At 43.9% G+C, this 25,968-nt stretch overlaps 5 protein-coding genes and 1 long non-coding RNA gene across 6 annotated transcripts; 3 read left to right on the forward strand and 3 right to left on the reverse strand.

The window, feature by feature from the left end:
* Positions 1-7,100: 7,100 nt before the first annotated feature.
* Positions 7,101-7,445, reverse strand: LOC134446048 (histone H4). Its single transcript, XM_063195283.1, has one exon. It carries the CDS (start codon positions 7,433-7,435, stop codon positions 7,124-7,126), a length of 312 nt encoding a protein of 103 aa, XP_063051353.1. The 5' UTR covers positions 7,436-7,445; the 3' UTR covers positions 7,101-7,123.
* Positions 7,446-15,734: 8,289 nt separating this feature from the next.
* On the reverse strand, positions 15,735-18,458 carry LOC134450435 (uncharacterized). Its single transcript, XR_010035146.1, has 3 exons — positions 18,057-18,458; positions 17,602-17,738; positions 15,735-16,993 (listed from the first exon to the last, which is right to left on the reverse strand). It is a non-coding gene; the product is annotated as an uncharacterized LOC134450435 (long non-coding RNA).
* Positions 18,459-20,033: 1,575 nt separating this feature from the next.
* Positions 20,034-20,687, forward strand: LOC134446067 (histone H1-like). The gene has a single exon (XM_063195325.1). The coding sequence runs from the start codon at positions 20,054-20,056 to the stop codon at positions 20,669-20,671; it is 618 nt and encodes a 205-aa protein (XP_063051395.1). The 5' UTR covers positions 20,034-20,053; the 3' UTR covers positions 20,672-20,687.
* Positions 20,688-21,593: 906 nt separating this feature from the next.
* Positions 21,594-22,123, forward strand: LOC134446137 (histone H2A-like). The gene has a single exon (XM_063195434.1). The coding sequence runs from the start codon at positions 21,641-21,643 to the stop codon at positions 22,016-22,018; it is 378 nt and encodes a 125-aa protein (XP_063051504.1). The 5' UTR covers positions 21,594-21,640; the 3' UTR covers positions 22,019-22,123.
* A 1,578-nt stretch (positions 22,124-23,701) lies between these two features.
* On the forward strand, positions 23,702-24,548 carry LOC134446102 (histone H3). Its single transcript, XM_063195387.1, has one exon. It carries the CDS (start codon positions 23,998-24,000, stop codon positions 24,406-24,408), a length of 411 nt encoding a protein of 136 aa, XP_063051457.1. The 5' UTR covers positions 23,702-23,997; the 3' UTR covers positions 24,409-24,548.
* Positions 24,549-24,621: 73 nt separating this feature from the next.
* LOC134446206 (histone H2B 1/2-like) lies at positions 24,622-25,965 on the reverse strand. The gene has a single exon (XM_063195521.1). It carries the CDS (start codon positions 25,614-25,616, stop codon positions 25,242-25,244), a length of 375 nt encoding a protein of 124 aa, XP_063051591.1. The 5' UTR covers positions 25,617-25,965; the 3' UTR covers positions 24,622-25,241.
* Positions 25,966-25,968: the final 3 nt, after the last annotated feature.

Consider the following 25,968-nt stretch of genomic DNA (forward strand, 5'->3'; position numbering starts at 1 on the left):
TTTAGCCTAGAAATCTAGACGCCCCTAGTGGCCGCAAATTGAATTTGCTACTGGGGGCAGCTTTCAAGCTGTAGGGGTTTAGCTCGCTAGGCTAGTGGTGCGTTCCAATATGCAACCTTGTGTCCCCCACTTGTGCTTGTGGCCTCGAACCAGGTAGTAATATCACAGACTTCTATTATAACTATACAAGTCAGTGAGTAATATGTTGTGATGACATTGCTGACAACAGCATTATATTTCAATACCTCGCAAAAGCTCAATTGTAGAGTCTTTTTCTAATTTTCAAGTAAATGAAGAATAGTCCCACAGAATAATAGTTTTGGCTAGGCCAGGGGTGAGCAATTATTTTGGCTCAAGGGCCATATTGGGTTTAGAATATTGAGTGAAGGGCTAAATTTCGCAGGCAATCTGACATCAATAATAAGAAATAATATACATGACTTGGGTTTTTCATTTCTGCATTTAATGAGATTTATTTAGATGAATACAGTTGGCTTAATTAATATCAAACCCATAAGTATTGAGTAGCCATTTTAAGAATGTTGGGTGCATAGAGGTAGGGAAATAACACTAGAGAGGACACAGCAATTTGCGACAGCACAGCTGGAGCTTCCCAACTTCCGTAGGTAGTAGGTACCTTCAGGCAATGCAAGTCAATGGAGAACACGCCCACCCCTGTCAAGAAATGAACTAAAACTGTGTAAATATAAAGAAACACTTTAATCAAAGACCAGATTTAAATGTCTGGCTAAATATCTAGGCCTACTTAAATCATACGAGTCGATAAAATACATTTAAAAATTAAATAATATCTTTTATGAACATAGTTAGCAACACACTTCAACTATTGTCCTTGTATAGTGTGTTGATGGACATTTTCACATGATTAAGCCATTTTTGACAGAGGTGAGCCTCGTTCTCCGTTCATTTCCATTTCTCTGATCTACCTACAGATAATGGCCGCTACAGACTGCCGTAAAAAGGGGGGCGGGGTCCTCTCTAGTGTTATTTTCTACCTCTATGGTTGGGTGAGAAAGAATGAGACTTTTTAAAAAGTTGTCATTCTGGGAAAGGCTGTGTGGGTCAGATGAAATGGCCCTGTGGGCCCCATGTGGCCCCAGGGCCCGAGTTTGCCCACCTCTGGGCAAGGCAGAAACTTAATTGTTTTCTCCACGGAGGCGGGGCATCAGCAAAATGTGAGGCCACAAGCCCAAGTAGAGTATGCAAGGTTGCATATTTGAATGTACCCTAGGACTTATTAATATTACCTGATAGCATTTACCACTTGCACAAATTCACATTAAATATGACATGTTTTGTAAAGGACGTTTAGAAATTACATTTGCAATAATAACTATGAAGCATTTTTGTTTAAATCCACACAAAATTGTTTCAGTTAGAGTGTTTGATATATTACAATGATTTCACAACTGAAATGCATCTCCTTCCCTACGGTTTAAAGTATTGTTGAAACTACCATGGGACATGTATTGATGATTGATTTAACTTTTAAGTTATTTGTTAACCCGCAATGATATGGGCGGGGCCAATGGTCTGGGGAAGGGATTGGATATCGCACTACAACGGGCTAAACATAAAACAAATGGCAAAAGTAATGATTCACACTTTTTATTGATATTAAATCCTCCCTACATCACATATGCATCTTGCCATTCAGTGGGTAAATTCGGCTACGTTTGACCTTGGAAAAAAATAAGTTCCACTAAACTGATTAGGGTGGATTTTTCATATGTGATGCAGAGGGGTTTCAGGACCAACATAATGTATTAAACATTACTATTGCAATTTGTTTTATGTTTGGTCTGTCTCCGCAGATTGTATCATATATTTCAATATGACCTCATTTGTATATTTAATAAAATTTTAGAAAATGTGCAATACAAAAAAATATTTGCCGTCATGTCAGAGTTTAAAACCCTATTCACTTTCACTTTACCCTATTCCTTTACTGTAGTACAACAAGTATCTCCTATATTGTCACCCTATGGAAAAATGAATGGGAATTGTCCAATTTTGACCATGAAAAAAGCACATTTCACTAAATATAAGTTGGTAGGTTTTAATATGTGGTGCAAGGGGGTTCATGGATCACTTAAATGTATGAGCCATTGCTAGATGTATGTTTTTCACTATGTCTTAGAATTAAATCAAATGTTTAATTTTCTTTTGTTTCAGACATGTCAAAGTTTATCCTTTACCCGACATGTTTCGATGGTGAAACTTCCATCCTCATCAGAGAGTCATGGATGTTGAAGTGTGACATGCCACTAACTTTTACAGCAGGAGGACTGAACAACCAAGCAAGGTTTTGTATTCAGGGGGTCCAAGAGATGCTAAAGAACACCAATGCCAAAAATGTATATGACCTGTTTCCTTCCATTACATTCAACTGTGTTAGAATCTGACTGCATATCTGCCATCTTGGATTTTGGGCGCTTCCACTTCGGAAAAAAAATGGAAACAGGTGGATTTGAAGACTATGTGGTTTGTAGTTGATAAAAAACACAATTTGGAAAAATCTATATGAAATGTTCCTAAACCTCTTTTTTCTGACATATCCACCTGCACTAAAAGAATACAGCAAAAACATGGGCGGAGTAGACCTTTCAGATGCTCTTATTGGTTACTTACTACTCCATACTGTACAAGATGAGGAGATGGTACTGATCTTTCTTCTACCACTCCATTGACATCGCTGTAGTGAACACATTCATCCTCCACAAGGACATGATGACTACCAGGGGAGCAAAGCCCTTTTCTCAGAAGGCCTTCAGGGAGAAACGGGTTCTGCAGCTCCGGTGTGCTGGGCTGGGTGAAATTGTCCCCTCTTCGCAGGGACCCACAGCACCACCACCACCTGATGCGCTGCATATGCCCGCTCACTTTGGCCATCAATGGGACCTCCAGAGGCGGTTTTGGCAGTGCATGTTTTTACACGTTTTCAGTGGATATCAAGCGGATCCTTTGTATTGGACTTTTTTTGTAAGACTTGAGGCAAGTTTTTTGTCGTGTTTCAGCAGGACAATTGTTTTCACAATTAGTTGGATTAACATTCATTTTCTCCAACCCCCCCCCCCCCCCAAAAAAATAAATAATAATAAAAAATAGTGTTTTATTCCAAATATTTTTGTGACAGAACATTAGATTGGTCTTCTGACTATTCAGTGACATACAGAGTCATACCTTTCTAACAAGACCATGGATGTTAGTTTAGCACAAACTGGGAAATAATTTTAACCACTGTTAAAGTTAAATATGTAAAACATGGTATAACATTCCTCTGGACATTAAGTGGTTAATGCTATTGGTAATATTGTTCTGTGTCACAACCTGGCTCAAGTGCCATGACACAGAAAGGGGACAGACAAGAGGGTAACCATATATATCTTTTATTTTTCTATAAAGCCCAGTCTCAACCCCACAGAGCAGACAGGCAGAGAAGGAGAGAGAGAGAGAGAAGAATCACCTCAGCCAACCTGTAGCTTGCTAACAGCGCAGGAGATCTCACAGGCAGACCGACAGACAAATATGCAGAGGCAGAGAGAGTGAACGAGAGGCCCAGGTGCCTTTTTAAAGGCTGGCCTCCACTTGTTCCACCTGTTCCAGATGATATTCATGCTGTTGTTATTGTTTACTACAAGGGCTACATTCTGTGAAATTAAATACTCAGGGACTTATTGGCTGATGTGTGATTTTGAGCTACATTATGATTATAATGACAATCACCACCATTGTCTGCACATTTATCTTGCTTCCTCTGGCTTTGCGTTGTGCTTTTATTGCCTTTATTGCCTTCAAGGCCAACCTGGGATAAAAAAAACAAAACAAAAAAAACACTGCTGCATCTGCACACATCTCCACTGATCCTGCTGTGCAGATGCAGCTGAAGATGATGCTACAGGAGATGATGGGACGTGTCAACGAGGGCAATAGAGCCTAGATGGAGCTGACGAGGGCAACAGAGCCAAGATGGAGCTGACGAGGGCAACAGAGCCAAGATGGAGCTGACGAGGGCAACAGAGCTCAAGATGGAGCTGACGAGGGCAACTATAAACTACAGGTCAGTCTCAAACAGGAGAGCTGGGGGACCCAAGATGTTACACAGAGGAGGGCTGGGGGACCCAAGATGATACTGAGAGGAGAGCTGTCTACTGGAGGAGGCCCAAGTGGATCCTAGTCTGGGTCTACATTAGTCCCTAAAGCTGTCAGGCCATTGTATTGCTGCTACTTATGGGGGATTTGAGGAAAACAGGTCTACCGTGGGTATTTCATTTTCCACTACTGTACTGGTATTTCTTCCCAGACGTGTAAAAATGCCTTAATCGGGTGTCTGTTCCTCTACAATGAAGTACCTGTAACCAATCACAAGCTTTGAATTGTAGTTTATTGTCAGAGAGAAACCCCTGATAGGTGTAAGTCCATAGGACTGTTCAAACTCATGAAATAGGATATGAGTTGAATGCTTTCACTCACCTGCCAACAGGAATACAGTAGGGCATCATTGGCTGCGTTTGAGATGGGGCATTGCTGCTGCAAAATCACAATGCATTCTGGGTACTAAAATGCATAGACCCAGGTGGCAACTCTGTAGCCTGGGCGAATAGCCGACTGCTGACTCCGTCAATCAGTCTGGCAAAAGCCATGAGGAATCCGTCTCCGTGAAAGATGGGAGATGGTCTGATCTTACTCTATCATTTAAATTAATTCCAATAAGTTCCAAACTCAAATTAAACCCCATATTGTGCTTTATTAGCATGCCTGTTACGTTATAGCGTCGCAAAAGAGTACAAATAACAAAACGAAAGTGTGAATATAGTTACCTTAACCAATCAGTAATGGAGCTCACGGGTGAGTTCTACGTCACCACTCTCAACTGTTTGCTGATTGGCTAAAATACTGAGAGAACCGAGCTCGAGGCTTTTGACAGACGTTGTGCGGATCCAAAATCTTTGGGTGGAGTACAGAGGATGGCGTCGCGAGGCTAGCAACTCTGGGCCCGCCCATGAAACTGCTTGTCTTCCCCCACGTTTGCTCCACCCGCTGTAGTGGCTGATCTACATGCCTAGCAGTGATTGACACCGATCAGCGGGGAGGGGAGGGGAAAACGAGCTGTTTTATGGGCGGGCCAGAGGTGCCGACAGGGTCTATGGAAACGCATGCATGCGCATTTAGACAGCAATGCACTCTGCATGAAAACGCTGCATGACGGTTAGATTTCCTGTCAAACTTCAAAATTTCGGTGATGTTGCGTCGACGAGGTGACATGTCACATGGTGTCAAACTATCGCGGGATGAATGCGACTGCAGTCAGATCTTGCAACCTCTGCAGTTGCTTATCCCCTTCAACGCTCATCTGCGGACTGCCTCCGAGGTCACGCGCCCATGAACTGGTTGGTCAACAACTCACTCACGTGTGTATATGGGTCTTGTCTCACACCTCTACACAAGTTTGCGCAGGTCCCCACTTCAGCTCCTCCTCACTGCCTGTCCCCCCACTCCTCACACGTGGTGTGTTAGTAGAGCAAACTGGTGCGAGCTCATCGTCTCGTTCATATTTGTGGCCGACTTTAAATGCGCTGTATTTAATAACACCCACATCGTGACAACAAGTTCTCGCTCACGTGCTTCGTCAATGTTGATCGACAGCAACAGAAGTCGTATGGGGCTAATGGCAAAGTGCACATGCGTGATGCGCAGTTGGTGCAGCAATAGGCTCGTTCGTGACGATGCAGGAGGATTTTTGCTAGGCAGTGGGCATGTGCACTTTGCCACTTTGATGCATTGTGGTTAGAAAATTCTAACCAGAATGCATCAAACTGGCAAAGTGTGCATGCCCACAGCCTAGCAAAAAATCTTAGTGTTTCGTCACAAACGAGCCTAATGTGTCACTAATGCGTCCAGAATGCATTGAAATGGCAAAGTGCGCATGTGCGCTACACAGCAAAAAGCAGCAATGTGCCATCAGGAATGTGGCCACTGTCCTTAGCGCAGAGCCTGTGTTATAACCTTACTGACACCAACATTGTAGAAGCTGTGTCTTAATCTGTTCTCAGTAGACCTACTGTCATAGCAATGTTGTAATGATGTAGTTGAGTATTTTCAGCAAATAGTGAATAGGCCCACCGACGACGACCCCATCTGCAGTAAGAGGCTACATACAGTGTGCCCCATGGAACCAATGGAAATGTTCAAAATAAATTGGTTGTAAATTCTGAGAAGATTTGAAATATTTTTTATCTATAGCCGTCTGGCCAAGTAAACTGAGAAGTAAAACTTTATGCAGCGCCACATACAGGCACTATGGGCAGTCCAAGGCGAGGTAGAAATGTGTTCACAGGCACTATGGGCAGGCCACGGCGAGGTAGAAATGTGTTTGGCGAAAATGTGAATGGAGACGAAACTGAACAATGTCACCACCTGGTGGCAGCAAGCGGAGAAGGACCAACAGGCTGTTTAGCCAGAAGGTGGAGGCTCAGTCAGGAGAGGAGGGGGGTTTCAGGAACAGCCGGTCGGAAGGAGGGGGGTTCAGGAACAGCCGGTCGGAAGGAGGGGGGTTTCAGGAACAGCCGGTCGGAAGGAGGGGGGTTCAGGAACAGCTTGCTATTTTCATTTTGATTACTCCAAATTTCACATCGAGTCAGACGACGCTTAAACGTTTTTCTGGTGAACCAGAAGCTGTGTTGTACTGGTTCACCAGGAAACTTAAACCTAGGCTATCATTGTCATTGAAATCTTGCTTTTTAGTGTTTGAATTCGCTATTTTTATTATTAAAAACAATTTAAATCATTATTTAAATAATTAATATTTAAATCTTTAGCCTGCTGCAAGTTGTGTGAACACAAAGCTCAGCTGCGATTCAACCTGCAATAGGCTACAGATTTAAATTAATTTGGGTGTAGGCAACCCCCCCCCCTCTTTTTTTAACAGCGCAGAGAGCTTACATAGCCTAAATATTCATTCTGCATCTTTTCTTTCAGACAAAAATATCAGATGATGCCTTCGTTCGGAAGTAGGTGAGGCTACACAATGGACATTTAGCCTTTATAGATATGTGGGTGGCTCTTAAAAGAGCCTTTTGTTTTTTGTTGGGTAAGTCGATATTTAACCTCCGAAACCGTAGAGAGTACGGCCCTGGCGTTTCAGAGCATAGACGACGTCCATGGCAGTGACAGTCTTCCTCTTGGCATGCTCGGTGTAGGTGACGGCATCACGGATCACGTTCTCAAGGAACACCTTCAGCACACCACGGGTCTCCTCGTAGATGAGGCCAGAGATACGCTTCACACCACCACGGCGAGCCAGGCGCCTGATGGCGGGCTTGGTGATTCCCTGGATGTTATCGCGAAGGACTTTGCGATGACGCTTTGCGCCACCCTTTCCAAGACCTTTTCCTCCTTTGCCGCGTCCGCTCATGTTGTCTCTCTGTAATCACAAAGACTAGTACCTTCTCATGGTGAGCCCCGCGTATTTGTACCAGACAGGAGGACCTGCTTGAAACCAGGCTTACTAGGGCCAAGCGCCCCTCCCTTTGTGAGTTCAAAACAGTTATGGCGGGAACATAACACTCTTGTATTAATAGCAACAATGTAATAGCTACAAGAGTATTGTTACAACCTTTAAACTGTAGACCAGTCGCATTTTACACATTATAGTTACATTATTAGCACACTAGCCTACTACTAGGCTACTAGACAACTGCTACTACTAGGCCTACTACAATTATTCCAAGAAGCATCAGGCCTATTATTATTTAATAACAATGCTCTTTGGAATAATTGGACTACTCATTGGAATAATAAGAACAAAACTATAGTTTATAGGCTATATAGTTGCAAACCCTATGCACACATTATATTGACAAGACATCCTGTCGAGATGAGCAGTCATGGGTGAGCGGTTAGGGCGTCAGACTTGCATCCCAGAGGTTGCCGGTTCGACTCCCGACCCGCCAGGTTGGCGGGGGGAGTAATCAACCAGTGCTCTCCCCCATCCTCCTCCATGACTGAGGTACCCTGAGCATGGTACCGTCCCACCGCACTGCTCCCCATGGGGCGCCACTGAGGGCTGCCCCCTTGCACGGGTGAGGCATAAATGCAATTTCGTTGTGTGCAGTGTGCAGTGTTCACTTGTGTGCTGTGGAGTGCTGTGTCACAATGACAATGGGAGTTGGAGTTTCCCAATGGGCTTTCACTTTCACGCTTTCACATGAGCTACCAAGGCCTGCTCAAATAATCTAACTGCATTTCATCTGAAAATGCAGCTTAGCACTTTTGCTATTTGCACTTCTGATTACATCCTGGAATATGTTGGGTTTTGTACCAAGTACAACATAAAGTGTTGGACACAAGCATGATTTCTGTCTCAGAAGTACAGTAGCCTTGATGCCGGCGTCATACGCATGGCATGCCAGTGTCATAACAGTGTCATAACAGTATAATATGACATTGCTTGGGCCGTCTTTATTATGACAATTTGACATTACTCAAAGTGACATTACCTGAAAACGTGCTTAGGTGGTTGACAAATAATGGTGAAACGCTCTCGTAAAAACATTTTGCACAAAATGTTTGAAATTATAATATTCAAAGGTTGACATTTTTTGTTCTTTTCCAAGGTGTCTTCCTGACCATTGAGGGAAAAAAAAGTCCTGCGGTGTGGCATCACATTGAAGTAAAGACATAATTAATCTATAACATTGATTTCAACAGCATATCTCATATGTATTTTAAACTTTAGTAAGGAGTGCCTCGAATAGTGTTTTTTAATCTTCATACACATTTCTTACTTGTGCTACCTTACTCATTTCTGGTCATGTTAATCCTGTCTACCCCAACTCACAGAATATGTTTTTTTTGCACATTTGCCTATTCATTTTTTTCTGTAGTCTCTATTTTCCCCCTCCCTGACTATTACCTGTATAAGATGTGTCTTGAAATGTCCATGTGGGCATGTATGTGTATTTATGTAAGCTACTTTGTTATGCCGTGTAGTGCATTAATGAAAAGACACACACGGTCGCGTGGGTTTATGCTGAGACTTTATCGAAGAACTCCCTATCTTGTTACATGGTCCCTGAGGTAACCTCCTGCCTGTTGCATTATGGGTAATGAAGTATATTTAAGCAACACATAACAACACATCTCCCCCCTTAAGAAAAGAGTTTATCTCTAACCCAACTAAGACTATGGCTATATCCAATAACTAATGTACCTTGCATTACTTTACTCAAAATGCTCTATCTTAAACATTCACAATAAAACAATTATGAATTTTCTTTCAAACACACACAACACATTTACAGTCTCTAGTGTTCAGCAACTTTCAATGAGTCTCTTGGGAGGCTGAACCGTGCGCTTTGGTCTGCACGGAGTCTTGGCAGGAGAGCTATGGACAGTTGCTGGCACTTCCGGTTCCACGGTATGCTCCAGGGTGTTGTCTCCGGCTTGTGGCATTGTGTCGGGCTGTTCCACCCCTGTCTGGCTTGACACTTGTGGTTTGAGATCGACACGATTCCTTCTCAGAGATCCTCCATGCTCTGTCTGAACTTCATAAGAGCGTGGTGCCACCTCTTTTTGCACTGAACCATGCAGATTCCAGATGCCTGTCACATGATCTCTGATTGTGACTTGTTCTCCAGGCCTCAAGACTCTCAGCTTCTTTGCTCTTTTGTCGTGATGCTGTTTTTGTTTCACTTTGTCTTTTTCTTTGTCAATTTTGATTTTGTGTGCTCCTTTTGGTGTCAAGAGATTCTCATGGATTGGCAGATTGGTTCTCAAGCGTCGTCCCATTAGCATTTGGGCTGGGGACAGTCCGTTCTGCAGTGGCGCACTCCTGTAGATCATCAGGCTGCGATGAAAGTCTTCATTTCCATCGTGCGCTTTCTTCATGAGACCTTTGACAATTTTGACTGAGCTCTCTGCAAGGCCATTGGACCTGGGATAATGTGGGCTAGATGTAATGTGCTGAAAACCCCATTCTTTTGCGAAGTCAGCAAATTCACGGCTTGAAAATTGCGGACCATTATCCGAGACCAGGTCGCAGGGGACTCCATGTCTTGCAAATACAGTCTTAAGGAATGCAATGACTGCCTTGCTGGATGTTGTTTGCAAGGTCGCGACCTCAGGGTAGTTTGAGAAGTAATCTGTCACGACGATATGGCTCTTTCCATGGCAGTCGAACAGATCCGCTCCTACTCTGTAGAATGGTCTTTCTGGCACAGGGTAAGTCATAAGTGGTTCTGCCTGCTGTTTGGATCGGTAAGGCAGGCACACTTCGCATTTGGCTGTGAGCAGGCCAATCTCTCGATTCATTCCCGGCCAATACATGACTTCACGAGCTCTGCGTTTACACTTTTCTTCCCCCAGGTGCCCTTCATGTATCTTCCTGAGCATTTCTTTTTGCATTGAAGACGGAATCACAAACCGGTTGCCCTTGAACACAATGTTGTCGACCTCCGTCAGCTCTGTTTTGTAGGTCCAGTAATCTTGAACTCGCCGTGGACAGTCGCTTTTGCGCTCAGGCCAGCCTTGTTTGATTATCCTCCTGAGTTCTGTCAATGTTTCATCCTTTTCTGTTTCTTGTTTGAGTTGTTCTGTTTTTTCACTTGACACAGGAAGTGACGTCATGATCATGTCAACATATGCTTGTATGTCTGCACATTTTTCTTTGTCGGCTTTCTCATGTTTGTCAACAGCCCGTGACAGTGTATCCGCTGCATACATGTATTTTCCTGGTGTATATGTCAAATTCACGTCGTATTTCTGCAGTCGTATTAACATACGCTGTATTCTCAGAGGACAGTCAGTCAATGGCTTGGACATGATTGCGACCAATGTTTTATGATCTGTCTCCGCTTCTACAGTCTGCCCATATACATATTGGTGGAAACGTTCACATGCATACGTCGTGGCCAGCAACTCTTTCTCGATTTGCGCATAATTGACCTCAGCGCTGGTGAGGGCTCTCGACGCATAGGCCACTGGTTGCCATGTTTCCTCGTGCAACTGTAGAAGGACGGCTCCTAAGCCATACTGCGAAGCATCTGCTGAGATTCTTGTCTCTCGTTTGGGATCGTAGAACCTAAGCACTGGCTCTGAGATGAGAATCTTTTTCAGGTTCTGAAAGCACTCCTCTTGCTGCTTTAGCCACATCCACTCATTTTTCTGCTCCAGCAGCATCCTGAGTGGAGCCGAAATGGCAGACAGCTGGGGTATAAACTTGGCTAGGTACGTGACCATTCCTAAGAACCGCCTCACCTCGTCCTTGTTCTGGGGCCTCTCCATATTTGCTATGGCTGAAGTCTTCCTCGGATCAGGACTCACCCCTTTCTCTGACACAACATCTCCGATGAACGTCAGTGACTTGACTGCAAATTCACATTTGTCTCTGTTTAGCTTCAGATTGACACTTTGTGTACGTTCAAGCACTTGTCGTAGCCTTGTGTCATGTTCCTCTTTTGTGGATCCCCACACGATCACGTCATCCATCATGGTTGTGACTCCTGGAATGTGCTCGAATATTGTGTGAATAGTCTTGTGATAGACCTCTGGAGCAGATAGGATACCATATGGAAGACGGAGGAATCGGTATCTTCCTTCTGGCGTGTTGAATGTACAGAGTCTTGAACTAGCATCGTCGAGCTTCATCTGCCAAAACCCCGAAGACGCATCGAGTTTACTGAACCACTTGGCTCCTGCGAACTGAGACATAATCTCCTCACGGGTTGGCAACTTGAAATGCTCTCGTTTGACTGCTTTATTCAGATCTCTGGGATCCAGACATATGCGTAATGCACCATTTTTCTTCTGTACAATGACAAGGGAACTAACCCAATCTGTCGGTTCGTTGATTTTCTGTATGACATTCAGCTTTTCCATTCTTGCTAATTCTTCTTTCAATTTTTCTCTGAGTGCAAACGGAACCTTTCGGCATGCGTGAACTACTGGTGCTACTGTGTCATCCACGTGTATTTTGTGTTCACCTGGTAAGCAGCCTAGCCCCTCGAAGACATCCTTGAACTCTGTCATTAAAGTGTCTTGATCACTCTTGTCTGTGTCTGTGTTCTGTTTGTCTGCTGTCTGAGACGCCACCATGAACACTCTTCTCACTAGATTGAGTTTTTCACATGCTGTTACACCAAGAATTGGTTGCACTTTCTTTTCAACAATCTGTGCCTTTAACATCTGGCTTTTGTGTTTAAATGTAGCTATGCAGCTGCCTTTAACGGGCACACTTTCTCCGGTGTAGCCTGTCACTTTCATTTTCACTGGATGTATCTTGCTTTTTATTTTCAGCGTTTTGTAATCAGCAAATGACAACAAGTTCACTTGTGCTCCAGTATCCAACTTAAATGGAATTATTGTCTCATTTACAGTCACTGGGACAATCCATTCTTCTTTTTCAGCATGGGATGCCTGCACTACATCTACGAAAAACTCATCTGGTTCCTCGTCCACTGTATGCACTTTTTTCTTAGTGTCGGCTGTGCAGCATTTTGCATAATGGTTTCTTTTTCCACAATTATTGCATAATTTCCCATAAGCTGGACATGCCCTTGGCGCGTGACTGCCTCCACATTTTTGACAACTTCCATTCTCCATTTTGTCTTTATTTTGGCACTTCTTGTGCTGCTCTTTTGTTCTTACTGCATGCACCGCCGCCATTTCTGTTTTAGCCAACTCTTTGACTTGCTCGCGTGAGCATTGTGATGCTCTACACAGGTCTACTGCTTTATCCAAAGTCAGATCTTTCTCTCTTAGCAATCTCTCTCTCAGGCCATTATCTTTAATTCCACAAACAATGCGATCCTTTATTAGTGAATCTCTCAGTGCACCGAAATCGCATGTCTTGCTTAAAGTATACAATTCTGCCAGGTACAGATCGAAAGCATTGCCAGGCTTTTGGTCACAGGAAAAGAACTTGTATCTCTCAAACGTTATGTTTTTGGTAGGCACAAAGTACTCTTCAAATTTCTTTAACAGCGCAGGTAGTTTCAGATCAGCAGCTGCAATTTGGAAACTGTTATAGATATCCAACGCATCTTCCCCAATTACATGCAGAAAGATTTGAGCTTGCAATTTCTCATCCCCTTGTCCTGCTCCGCTAGCAGCTAGATATATTTCAAATCTCTGCTTGAATCTTTTCCAGTTATCTGAGAGATTTCCACTAAACTGCATGGGTGAGGGTGGACTTAGCTTATCCATGACTGGAGTGGGTCTCCTTTCCGTCCGTACAGCCGACGAATTTTGCGGTGGTTGTGCCACTGGCTCTGGCGGCACTTCTTCTCTGTGTTCGTCGAGTTCTCCCTGGCTTTCCTCGCCGCTAGTGCTGCTGCTGTTCTCCTCTACCGCTAGCATTGCACATCTCGTTTATGGGCTCGTAGACGCGACCTCACGGCTCAAAACTTTCTCACTCGTCACCGAAACTCATCTTCTTTCTTATCTTTTAAAGTTTTTCACTATCTGACACCATGTTATGCCGTGTAGTGCATTAATGAAAAGACACACACGGTCGCGTGGGTTTATGCTGAGACTTTATCGAAGAAAATCCCTATCTTGTTACATGGTCCCTGAGGTAACCTCCTGCCTGTTGCATTATGGGTAATGAAGTATATTTAAGCAACACATAACAACACTTGACACATGAATTTCCCCCCAGGGATCAATAAAGTTACTCTACTCTACTCTCAGTCACATAGAAATATGTTTTAAAATGAAGAAAAATCTCACTGCCCTGGTGCTGTCTTTCATTGTCTTGTCTGGGGATTTAGTTTAGTTTAAAATAACTAAAAAACATTTAATTACATTTAAAATAATGTTGACCCCACAGGGCATTCAGCCAAACCACATGACATGGTGAGGCACAGCTTAAAAAAATAACAACAAAAACGGACAGACCAATTATTCACTTTGACTTTTGGTTATAGGCTTATATGATTAGACTCCAGAAAGTGCAATGTGACATCTGAATTCAACGTTGCAACAATTGACCCTGTACAGTTCTACTCTATCCCAATATATGGGTGTTGCATGGGCTAATTTGAAGCCATCCCATAGAGATAAGGTAGAACCCCTTCTTTTCTTTTTAAATATGTCATATGGATGCTCAGTATACTAATGTTAAAATGCAGCTATTCATTTGGTAAAGGGTTCCGAGTTGAATAATATAGGCAGCTGTAAATATTTCAACTTCAGGCTTTGAAGGAGAAACAGGCCAATGGATGTGACGTGTTTGAAACACAATAGGTCATCTTTGAATTAAGCATGGCAATCCTTTAATGTAGGCTCTTTTACATATGTGGGAGATCACTTCTTCATTATTAGGCATATATTGAGCAGTGATATAACAAGTGGTAATTCTTGTAGACCAGCATCTCCTGGTCCACGTTGAGCATTTATACACAACATTGGGGGGCATGATGATAATGATGGCGGAAGAAGAAATCACCCGGACATTATTATGAAGTAAAATGCCGTAGTTTCATGTCAGTGTCATAGTGAATTGCAACCCTTGTTCTGTTAGCCAGGTGAAATGAATCGGCAGATACAATTGTGTGTAAAACATGTGTGTGATTGGCCTTGCTATCCATTCTTTTGTGCATGATGATTATAGACCATAAAGCGAGAAAGGCAACATAATGTAAAACACCAAACACACATATTGAAGCATCAAACACACATTTGTTCACCAAGTTTAAGCATGGCCAAAGTCTGAATGGTTAATTTAGTGGCACATCTCTGCTTGATATTTTGTCCTTAGGTTCATAACTGTAAGCGTATGGCCAGCTGGCTGCGCAAGTGACTGTGCTTTATAGCCTGATAAACCAGCCTAAATGTATTGGATGCCTTAATTTAGTCTGGCTCTGATGAATGGAAAAAACGGAACATTGTTGATGAGCACAACCCGTTGTCTTTCAAACCATGTCTGTGCTAATAGGCCAATGCTCTGACCAATCAGCGCAACTGACTGTGACGTAGTAAGCGCGACAGACAGCTGTGGTGGAGAGGGGACTGTAAACAAGGGAAGTTGTGAAGCTGTGAGCAGGACCGTGGATAAGAGAGATGGAGTCGGACTAGTTGTCGCTTTTGCCAAAAACACATGCGAGTTGCTGGTGTACTACAACACTATACAAAACTGTTCCAAAGTTCAACTTCAGCTTTGTCGGTTTCAGCGAACGTCTCGCATGCATCGAGGAAGCCCACGGTGTTAAACATACTTGAAAGAGATCTTCCTGTATAAAAGGCCGTCAGGTCACCTCAATTTTCGTTCATTCTCGCTCCACAGCATCCGAACACGATGCCCATAAGATGATGAACTGACCAAAGCTATTGTAGCGAGTCTGGGGGGTACGCATCGGTTCTATGATTCTGTTCTATGGTTTGGTGGGTGCGAGGCACTGTTGGGGTTCGAATAAGGGGAGCGGGGAGTTATCTCTGTTTACTGTGAGAGATCTACGTAGCAGCTGTGCTACAGTTGGGTTACTGGTAAGCAGTGTAGCCCTACTTGTTCATTATTTTTATGTGGCGTGGCTATGGCCAACTGTCTCCATTAAACGGACACTTCTGTCTACATCATGTGTGTTCCCTGGCTACCAAACGCTACACTATGTTTCACTTCAGAGAGGTTCGGATCGTGAAAACATCCAAGGGTATAGACGTTTACAGAAGGAATATTTTCCTTCAGCTGAATGAGGAGACACGATACACCATGTGACCGCGCTAAACCAATCACGTTGCCGATTTGGACAGCTATCAGTCCTCTTGCGTTCCACAAATTGTACTAAACTAAGGTTTTTAAAATATATATCTCTCTAAGGAAGACAGATTGATTCTTAACAGTTAAGAATGACCGTGATTAATTTCTATCTTGAAGAACAATAATGCATGAGGGTGCCAAAGGCAAAGACATGAGCCCAAATAGAAATAGGCCTACAATATCAATAATATCCAAGATCAATAATGATCGTTCATATAGGCTATACAAAGTGGTCCAACTGTTAAACTGTGCTTCAAAAGGCAATGCAAGTTACCTTTCATGATATATACATTAAAATAATAATAATAATAATGGAAACAATTCCAATTTTCAGTGATATTCATGCATTTAAAGTGGGATAAATGGATCCTAACATTATCAAACACAAGCAGGTAATTGGAGTGCTTCTGGGTCTTCACCTTTTTTCCTTGGTGCTCATCAGTGTAGGGGCTGTCAAACTTGGTCCAGGAAGACAGATGCTGAGGGAGGCATTGTAGCCAAATAAAGTAAAAAAAATAATAATAAAAAAATGCAACCTTGAGTGCCTCGGCATCCGTCTTCCTGGATTCCTAACAGTGCTTCATTTATAATAAAACAATAATGCAAGTGGTGGTAGATCCCTTTTTAATCAATAATGGAAGCCATTATAATTATCAATATAATGAATATGCAGTTATTCATGTGGTAATTTATCCATTACTAGATACACAACACATACAAACAGTCATAAGTGCTTCAATAGACTGGCCTAACTGCATGGTTGTACCTAAACAGGAGGACTAGGGCATCGGTCTACAATCCCTTGGTGGCAAGGAAGATGGAGGCAAGGCAAACAATTACAGGCTGCCCTTTTAATGTATGCCATTGAAATGTTGACAAAATTATCCACTGTTGGCTCCTTAGTGGCACCTAGAATCCAGCTGACTAAATTATTAAGTACAAGAGGAACAGCTGTTTGTGCTTCACTGAACGTCTGTAGTCTTCTGCAGTGGGAGGCCATGGGAACAACGTTGTCCTTTTTCAGTGTTACTATCTGTCTGGCTCATTTTGCTGGACTGTCACAATCTGTTTCCACACCTAAGGGTAACATGTCGAAGACCATATCTGTTGACAAAGTCTGAGCAGCAAACAACAATTCAGGCATTCAGTATTACAAGTGGTGGGGGTGAATAACACAAGATGCCGGCGGTCATGTCGGAGTCTCCTCTTCAATGTATCCTGTCAATAACAACAAATCAAACAGAAAAATTCATGAGTCATGAATACCGGCAAAGGGGGGCTTGATATTGTAGTTTCTTAACATGGTGGGCAGTGTGGCATAATGATTGTAAATGAGGGTTGGGCCCTCAATGATTCTTCGAGTTTAAATAAATGAAATGATTAGTGAGGTGGTCTTAAGATCAGACTAGGGTTGCTGACTCAAATCTCTGACCACTGCATACACCTCCATCCATGCCTAAAGTGCCCTTGAGCAAGGCATATATCCCAACATTGCTTTAAGGAAGGTAAACTATACTCTTTAAATTACTGTAAGCATTACTGTAGCATCACACTGCCATAAGACTTCTGCCTTCCTACTACAAAATAATACAGGTGGCAAGATGAATGGTCACACACATGTATGAAATTTGCCTTAATTTCGACAAATAATAAATTGCCTTGCAAACACCTGTAGCTTGAAACAGACAACAACCCCACTTGACTGAACCAGGCCAATATGTATTCCTCAATTTGTCTCATTACTTAGAAAATAATATATTATAAAGTACATGTGTGTTGGGCACACCCTTGTATGTGTATTTGTGTGAAGTTAAGATATGACTTACTGTTGATTCTCTGCTCTGGCAGGATCCCTCAAAACCTGGTATTCCGTGGGTAGCAACTTTTGGGTAACTGCACCTCGAGATCCACACAGTCAATGTCCTTGATATGAAGGTCCTGTGTAGGTCCTTTACTTCAGGAGCTTGCACAAAAGGAAAAAAAAGAATGTAGCTGGCAGACAAACAGTAGCCTATATTTTCGCTGGTGAACTGGTACAGTTGCATATTGTTAAGATCAAGCAAACAGACATGATCCTCATTAACATTCACACTACCTATTACAATCAGTGTGTTAACTTGTGACAACAGATTGTAGGCCTAATAGACTGCTGGATATTGTTAACACAGACCCCCCTCAATAACTCAGATGGGGTGGGGAACAGTCCTTAACTCAAACACAACATTTGGCTATGGTAAAGTACAACCAAGACATCTTTCCACAGATGATAGAACTAGCTTACCTGTCTGTGTGTCTTTGATGAAACCTTTTTGTCTGTCAGATGTGTTCTCCTAGCTTGCCAAAACAATACCTGAAGGCCTTCCCTTTGTCACGTTTCCCGCTGTGGAAAATCAGTACGTTATTCTTCAATCACAAAGCAATTAAGTCCATATAAACTAGCTTCTTAGTGTTATTTCCACATCAACGGAACAATTAATTCAACATAATTGAGCAAGTGCGTTGTGAGAGATCATCGTGGGGCTCGATTGACTGGGAATGGTTTCTCGGAATGCTCACCGCACTGAAGTGTTTGAGAATACAATCACGCACAAGAATGAGTCTCAGAAGTGTTTTCGTTGGTTTACTCGGTGTATTAACTGTCTGAATACACGGTATCAGTGTGATTCTAGTGTAGATCACTCCACCGGTATGGCACCATTAGCTCCATATCGATGTTATTTTAGTGCGACGCCATGCTGGTCTCGTCGAAGTGCAGTGTAATCGCTACTAATTTCCAAAGTGTAAAATTTAACTTAAGACGCAGCATCCTCTAGCCGCCGTACACAGCCGTTTATCTGTCATTCCCAGTCAATCAGCCCCACGTTCATCTCACACAACGTCCATGTAAACTTCAATCTTACGACCACAGACTTTGTTTAGATAGTCAACATTAAAGACTGTAAACTGAGATTAAAAAGGGAGACGTCCGGGGCGACAGTCCATCTGTTAAAATGGCAACAGGGTGAAGCGTTTACCAAATCATTACCGTCATCTTTTAGGAATATACTTTACACACACCCTGACGTTGTTAAGAGCATGCCACTTACCATTATATGAGGTGAACCTCGTCCACTCCGAGGACCTTGTCTTGGAAGACAACACGTAGCGTTCAGCAAAAGCCATGCCTCCTGACTGCTCCGAAGACCAACTGGCACTGACGACATATTTTTATGTTTGCTGGGTTATCGACGCCCAGTTGCATGGCAGTGAGTCCAACATTGCTCGCCTCCTTCGCCTGGTCTACCATTAGGGCTAACAAGGGCGAGACGACTACCGGTACCACCATCGGGTTTTCAAAGAGCCCCATCATTTCGGCTACCAGTGGAGTTATCTGGTAGATAAGACTTTTGCCATAGCCTGTCGGTAACACGGCGAAAACGTCCTTCTTAAAAATGAATGAACGTAGAGCCTCCTCTTGCTCACGTTTTAACGAAAACCCCAAGTCTGATGCCAATGCAGAATCAAACGAGCGCTGTTCCATTGCCGCCGCCATGTTTCTTGTGCTTTCTCCACTGCCCAGCGTCTCACTGCTATGTCGTCACTCCCTCAAAACCCCGCCCCAGAACCCTCTGCCCCGCCCGCGTTGATTCAAAACACATCTCTGCGTTGTGATTGGTTTAGTTACCATCTTGCCAGATTCAGGGCAAGATTCAAAATGAATAGTTGTTCGATACCAGACCCACCCGCAGCTGAAAAATTTTCAGCGTCCAGCAGGTGGCGCTGGTTTACCAGGCTATGTGCTTTACGCAGTCCAAAATATGCTATTTGTACAGCAATACCGAAGGCGAAAGCAAATTATTACTTTTTCATTGGATAGACGACATTATATATTTGATCACTTAGGCTTCAAAGGCAACGTTTGATATCTGTAAAATCCTTAAAATAGCGTGTTTTCATGACAAAATAGACACAAGTCTCCACAACTCCACTACTACTAGTGAAGTTGCACTGAAGTTTAAACACCATAAACGGACATAAAGCCACTTTGTTCGTGTTTATGTGAACGTTGAGTTATTTAATTTATCAGAGAAGTTGTTTGCGCGTCCAAAGGTGGTTTCATTATTCACATATTGTAACATAAACGACAGCAGAAAACACAAACGAACTGCTTGTAGAGACAAAGAGACGGAGAGCTCGCTTGGTTGAATCTCTACGGCTCTCATGTTGAGTTTAATTCCTGCCCACTGGCTCATCCAGTCATTCATTCTGTGGAAACACTGAAAGACCAACGCAACAAGAATGGCAGAGACTGCTCCAGCCCCCGCTGCCGCACCGGCAAAGGCACCCAAGAAGAAGGCACCCAGGCCCAAGAAGACTGGCCCAAGTGTCGGCGAGTTGATTGTGAAAGCAATCGCTGCCTCCAAGGAGAAGAAGGGAGTGTCCCTTGCCGCTCTGAAGAAGGCGCTCGCAGCTGGTGGATACGATGTGGAGAAGAACAAGGCTCGTGTCAAAGTGGCAGTCAGATCACTGGTCACCAAAGGCACACTTGTTCACACCAAAGGAGTCGGTGCGTCCGGATCCTTCAAGTTAGCCAAGAAGGCGGCAGAGCCCAAGAAGAAGGCAGTCAAGAAGCCAGCGGCCAAAAAGCCAGCTGCCAAGAAGCCCAAGAAGGCAGCAGCCAAAAAGCCAGCCGCCGCAGCCAAGAAGGCTACCAAAAGCCCGAAGAAGGCTAAGAAGCCCGCCGCCCCCAAGAAGGCTACCAAGAGCCCCAAGAAGGCAAAGAAGCCCGCAGCTCCCAAGAAGGCAGCAAAGAGCCCGAAGAAGGCTAAGGCAGCCAAGCCCAAGGTAGCTAAGCCCAAAGCAGCAGCTAAGCCCAAGAAGGCAGCACCTAAGAAGGCAGCCCCCAAGAAGAAGTAAATTCATTTATGGCTGCTGTCACAAACAAAAGGCTCTTTTCAGAGCCACCCAATTTCCTCATTAATTGCACATGTTCCAATGACATGCACACACCAAGTACTGTCTCAAAATGTGGCATGAATGAACGAGCGGTCGGTTGCCAAACATGATTTGCGCCATTTCCCCCTAAAGAAACGTCATTCTTTGTTTGCAAAATCACAGCAGCCCCACTCAAGTCCCTGTCGTGCCGCTGCTGCCATAACGATAAGCCAGCTATACATGGCTGAACCCAGCTAGACACTCACAGTGATGGGTTAGTTATAAACATGCATGTGAGCGTACACCTCCTCAGTGCTCACACATCTGTACAAGCACATGACATGTTAATTATCATATAGGTTCAAGCACATAACATAGGTTCAAGCTTATTTAGCCGTATCATAGGCCTATAGCGTCTGTCTGTCTTTGTTGGACTCTTTGGAAAGACGCGCAATGAACGTTTGACTACAGCTGTTTGGTTCTATTTGAATAAGAAACAAGTTGCAACAGTTATAGATTGACTTACATGTGTAATTACAACACTAGTCGTATGGCATTACAAAGATTGTAGCCATGTTATATGGTTGTAATTACATCTGAACGAGTACTTCTACTTTAATAAATACAAGCCAAAGAAAACAGAGCATATAACAAAAGTGCATGATAGGCTGTATGCAATAACGTCGTCGTGCATACATGCTTTTACTTTCATTCCATGGCGTTAAGTATATTGTTTGCAAAAAAATGGAGTATGTGATTGTGGGGATAACGGAAAAGAGCGCCAACTGTTTGCCCAATAACGTCACGGTGTTAACTACCCAGTGATTGGCTCCAAAGCTTACAGCTTCAGCCACTCAGGCTCTAGGTTTCATCCCCAGCCGAGGGTATAGATAGGCGTGAGGTGACATTTCAGGCACTAGATATTTCGATATCAAAGACAAAGAAGCAGACATGAGCGGAAGAGGCAAAACCGGAGGCAAGACCAGGGCGAAGGCCAAGACTCGTTCATCCAGGGCTGGACTGCAGTTCCCCGTCGGTCGTGTGCACAGGCTGCTGCGCAAAGGCAACTATGCACAGCGCGTGGGAGCTGGTGCACCCGTCTACATGGCTGCAGTGATGGAGTACTTGACCGCTGAAATCCTGGAGTTGGCCGGTAACGCCGCTCGTGACAACAAGAAGAGTCGTATCATTCCCCGTCATCTGCAGCTGGCCGTGCGTAACGACGAGGAGTTGAACAAACTGCTCGGTGGCGTTACCATCGCTCAGGGTGGTGTGCTGCCCAACATTCAGGCTGTGCTCCTGCCCAAGAAGACCGAAAAGTCCAAGTAAATTTGACCCCCAACCTCCCTGACCACAAAGGCTCTTTTAAGAGCCACCCACATCCCTAAAAAAGTATTTTCCAAGTTGTTATGAAATTGGGTATAAAATCACAAGGGATTACCTTGTCCATAATGTTTGCTAAACATGCTGTATTTTTACGCTTATCATTAACTTAAATTTTCAGTATAGTCTACCCATAACTTCCCATACCACAAAGGCTCTTTTAAGAGCCACCCACCTATCTCAAAAAAAGCGTTTTTCATTTTGTGTAACAAATGAGGTAAAAAAAATCACAAGGGACCACATTGTATATAATGAATACTGGACATGCTGTATTATCACGGTTATCATTCAGTTCAATATGATTTACACGCAGCGTAGTCTTCATTTCTACATTCCGATAACCAGGAAGGTTCTATTGATGTTAAACTAAACAAAACAAATCTTCCAGGGGATTTCTGGCTTCTACCGTCTAAATAATGTGTGTTGTGAAGACTAAAGAAATTGGTTACGATTAATAAGTACAGAGGCGCATTGACTACCCGAGAATTATTACAATAGACGCAGCACAGTTCGTTGCAGTGTATGTATCTCCGACTAGGCGCAGCTAATGTGCATATTGTTTCAAAGCTGAATGTGGCAAAACCGATGGTGGTGATGGCTGCGCGCCTCTCCAAATTATTACATTGCATTGCATTTGGCAGACGCTTTATAACCAAAGCGACTTTCAAAAGAGGACATATTCAAGCCAACATCACAAGCAAATACAATGTGCACAGGAGATATACAGAACAATAAGTGCAGTTGCAGAGGGGTTAGGTTTTTTTTTTTTTTTTTTTTTTTAAATTAAAGAGTAAATAACGAGTACACACACACAAACTAACTAAACTAAACATCATGTCAGGAGTCTGCCCTGGGGCAAGGCCAGTTCAAGCATTAGTCTAGTAGATTCTCTCGAAAGAGGAAGGTCTTCAGTTGTTTCTTGAAGGCTGCAAGAGATGTGCTTAGTCTTGCTGCCTCTGGGAGACCGTTCCACCACTTGGGTACCACAACGGAGAACAATCTTGACTGGGAGTACCTAGAGCGACTGGATGGCAGAGCCAGACGGCTTGTGCTGGATGAGCGCAGTTCTCTTCCAGTAACATAGGGCGTTAGTAGGTCCTTCAGATACGCTGGGGCCGTTCCTGTGATGGTTTTGTAGGCAAGGGTCAATGCCTTGTGCTTGATCCGGGCGGCGATCGGTAACCAGTGCAACTCAATAAATAGAGGAGTAACATGGGTCCTTTTGGGTTGATTGAATATCAACCGTGCCGCCGCATTCTGGATCATCTGCAGAGGTTTTAGCGCACAAGCAGGTAGGCCTGTCATGAGTGAGTTGCAGTAGTCAACGCGGGACAGGACAGTGGCCTGCACCAGTCGTTGTGTAGAATATTGTGTCAGCACAGGTCTGATATTCCGTACGTTGGACATCTGGAATCGACAGGTCCGGGTGACTGAGTCGATGTATTTGGAGCATGACAGCTCATCATCAATCATGACGCCAAGGTTTTTGGCGACTTTGTTTGGGGTCACGATGGTGGAGCCTATCTTGAGGTTGATGTTGTGACTGAGCGACTCTTTAGCTGGGATCACCAGGAGCTCTGTCTTGGCCAGGTTCAGCTGAAACTGAAAACATGAAATAAATGGTTTTAAGAGCGCGTTGCATAAACAGACATATGTTGTTTAGTTTACCTGGATGTACGCATTGTTAAACATGTAGGCTAGTTGAGAAATGAAAAGTACATTTTAAACTATTTTAACACCGATGAATAAATTGTACTGGAGGCAGGGCGGTACTCTACGGTTTGAATTTTAGGCGCCATTGAGATGAAATCCAATCAGAGGGAACAGTCGAGGAAACGTCATCGGGGGCAAGTCTCGGGTGTAGCCATAAATAGCACGCGCTTCGCTTTCATCTTCACATTCGTCCCTTCCAACGAAGCTCAACAATGGCAAGAACCAAGCAAACTGCCCGCAAGTCCACCGGTGGCAAGGCCCCGAGGAAGCAGCTCGCCACGAAGGCAGCGCGTAAAAGCGCACCGGCTACCGGTGGCGTGAAGAAGCCTCACCGTTACAGGCCAGGAACAGTGGCTCTGAGAGAGATCCGTCGCTACCAGAAATCCACTGAGTTGCTGATCCGCAAGCTGCCCTTCCAGCGTCTGGTCAGAGAAATCGCTCAGGATTTCAAGACCGACCTGCGCTTCCAGAGCTCTGCTGTCATGGCTCTGCAGGAGGCTAGCGAGGCTTACCTGGTTGGTCTGTTCGAGGACACCAACCTGTGCGCCATCCACGCCAAGAGAGTGACCATCATGCCCAAGGACATCCAGCTGGCTCGTCGTATCCGCGGAGAGCGTGCTTAAGCCTTTCCCCTGAAACCAACAACGGCTCTTTTAAGAGCCACCTCACATCCTCATGTGAAAGCATTGTTTTCCATTTAACCAGCCACAAAAACAAATAGTGTTTGGATAGTTAATAATATAGAAATGCTCCACATTAATCAGATGATGAGCTTCTAAAGTTACTAGAATGTATCCACCGCGTGTGCATTCCGCAGGAGCACACTGAACTACTACACTAGCATCATCACTTTTTTAAGATTAACTCTATGTAACCAGCAACAACACGAAACGTTTGAACAGTGAAGTATAGAATTGTGCCCACTTAATATTGAGCATCTAAAGTTATTAGAATGTATAGCCTACATCGCGTGTGCGTACATCAGGAGCCCACTGGACTACACTGTTCTATTCCATTAGCATCATATTTATAAGTTGAGCATGCTTGTTGGATACATACCCATTATCTGTGGTAGTGCATTTTAAACTTTGCGCACTAACATCATCTGACAAGCCAAACTTTGTCTGCCTCATGCAAGTTTAGTATAATTGAAATGTAACATTTTGGGAATTTCAAACTAGTTGGCCAACGTAAGTCATGATACCAACTTTTTTTTTTTAGCCTAGACGTGTATTATCCACACGTGACACACTTTCTGTGCATCATCCTGAACTTTGACTTTGCAAATTGTAGGCTGCTAGAGGGCTATTATGTGCGCGCTCATATGCAAGGCTGCATTTAATCAGGAAATACGGGCAACTCATTCAGCATGAGCACCAACATATGGAACAGCTTTCCTGTGAGATTTTGGGTGGCTCTTAAAAGAGCCTTTAGGTTGAGGAAGTGGACAAACATTTTACTTAGAGCTGGTGTACTTGGTGACGGCCTTGGTTCCCTCAGACACGGCGTGCTTGGCGAGCTCACCGGGCAGCAGCAGACGCACTGCTGTCTGGATCTCCCTGGAGGAGATGGTGTGGCGCTTGTTGTAATGCGCCAGGCGAGAAGCCTCACCAGCGATGCGCTCGAAGATGTCGTTGACGAAGGAGTTCATGATGCTCATGGCCTTAGAAGAGATCCCAGTATCGGGGTGGACCTGCTTCAGGACCTTGTACACGTAGATAGCATAGCTCTCCTTCCTGGTCCTCTTGCGCTTCTTGCCGCCCTTTGCAGCGGACTTGCTGACGGCTTTCTTGGAGCCCTTCTTGGGCGCAGGCTTGGCTGTATCAGACATCGTGGAGTTGATGAGTAGAGTAGTACTATAAGGTTATGCCCCGAGTTTATATACTCTCGCCCAGGCTGATGACCCACTCAAATCAGCCTCTGTTGTGTCTCGAGACCCTTTCCTCCTCAGACGTGCATTGGTTACTTTGAAGCCAGGGGCGTCCCATCTACGTACAGTAGTAGCCTACTCCACCCACATAACGTTACTTTGTTATCTACCCTTCCCCCATTCACCACCTTCCCGCTCTTTTCGGCCCTGGGACACGTGAAATGGCAAAATGAAAACGACATTTGAATTATCTTTCAGCCAGAATAATGAAGATATTTTGTTATGTAAATGTTGTTATGCGAGTTAATACGGG

The sequence above is a fragment of the Engraulis encrasicolus genome, chromosome 1, assembly GCF_034702125.1.
Source record: "Engraulis encrasicolus isolate BLACKSEA-1 chromosome 1, IST_EnEncr_1.0, whole genome shotgun sequence".
NCBI classification, from domain to species: domain Eukaryota; kingdom Metazoa; phylum Chordata; class Actinopteri; order Clupeiformes; family Engraulidae; genus Engraulis; species Engraulis encrasicolus.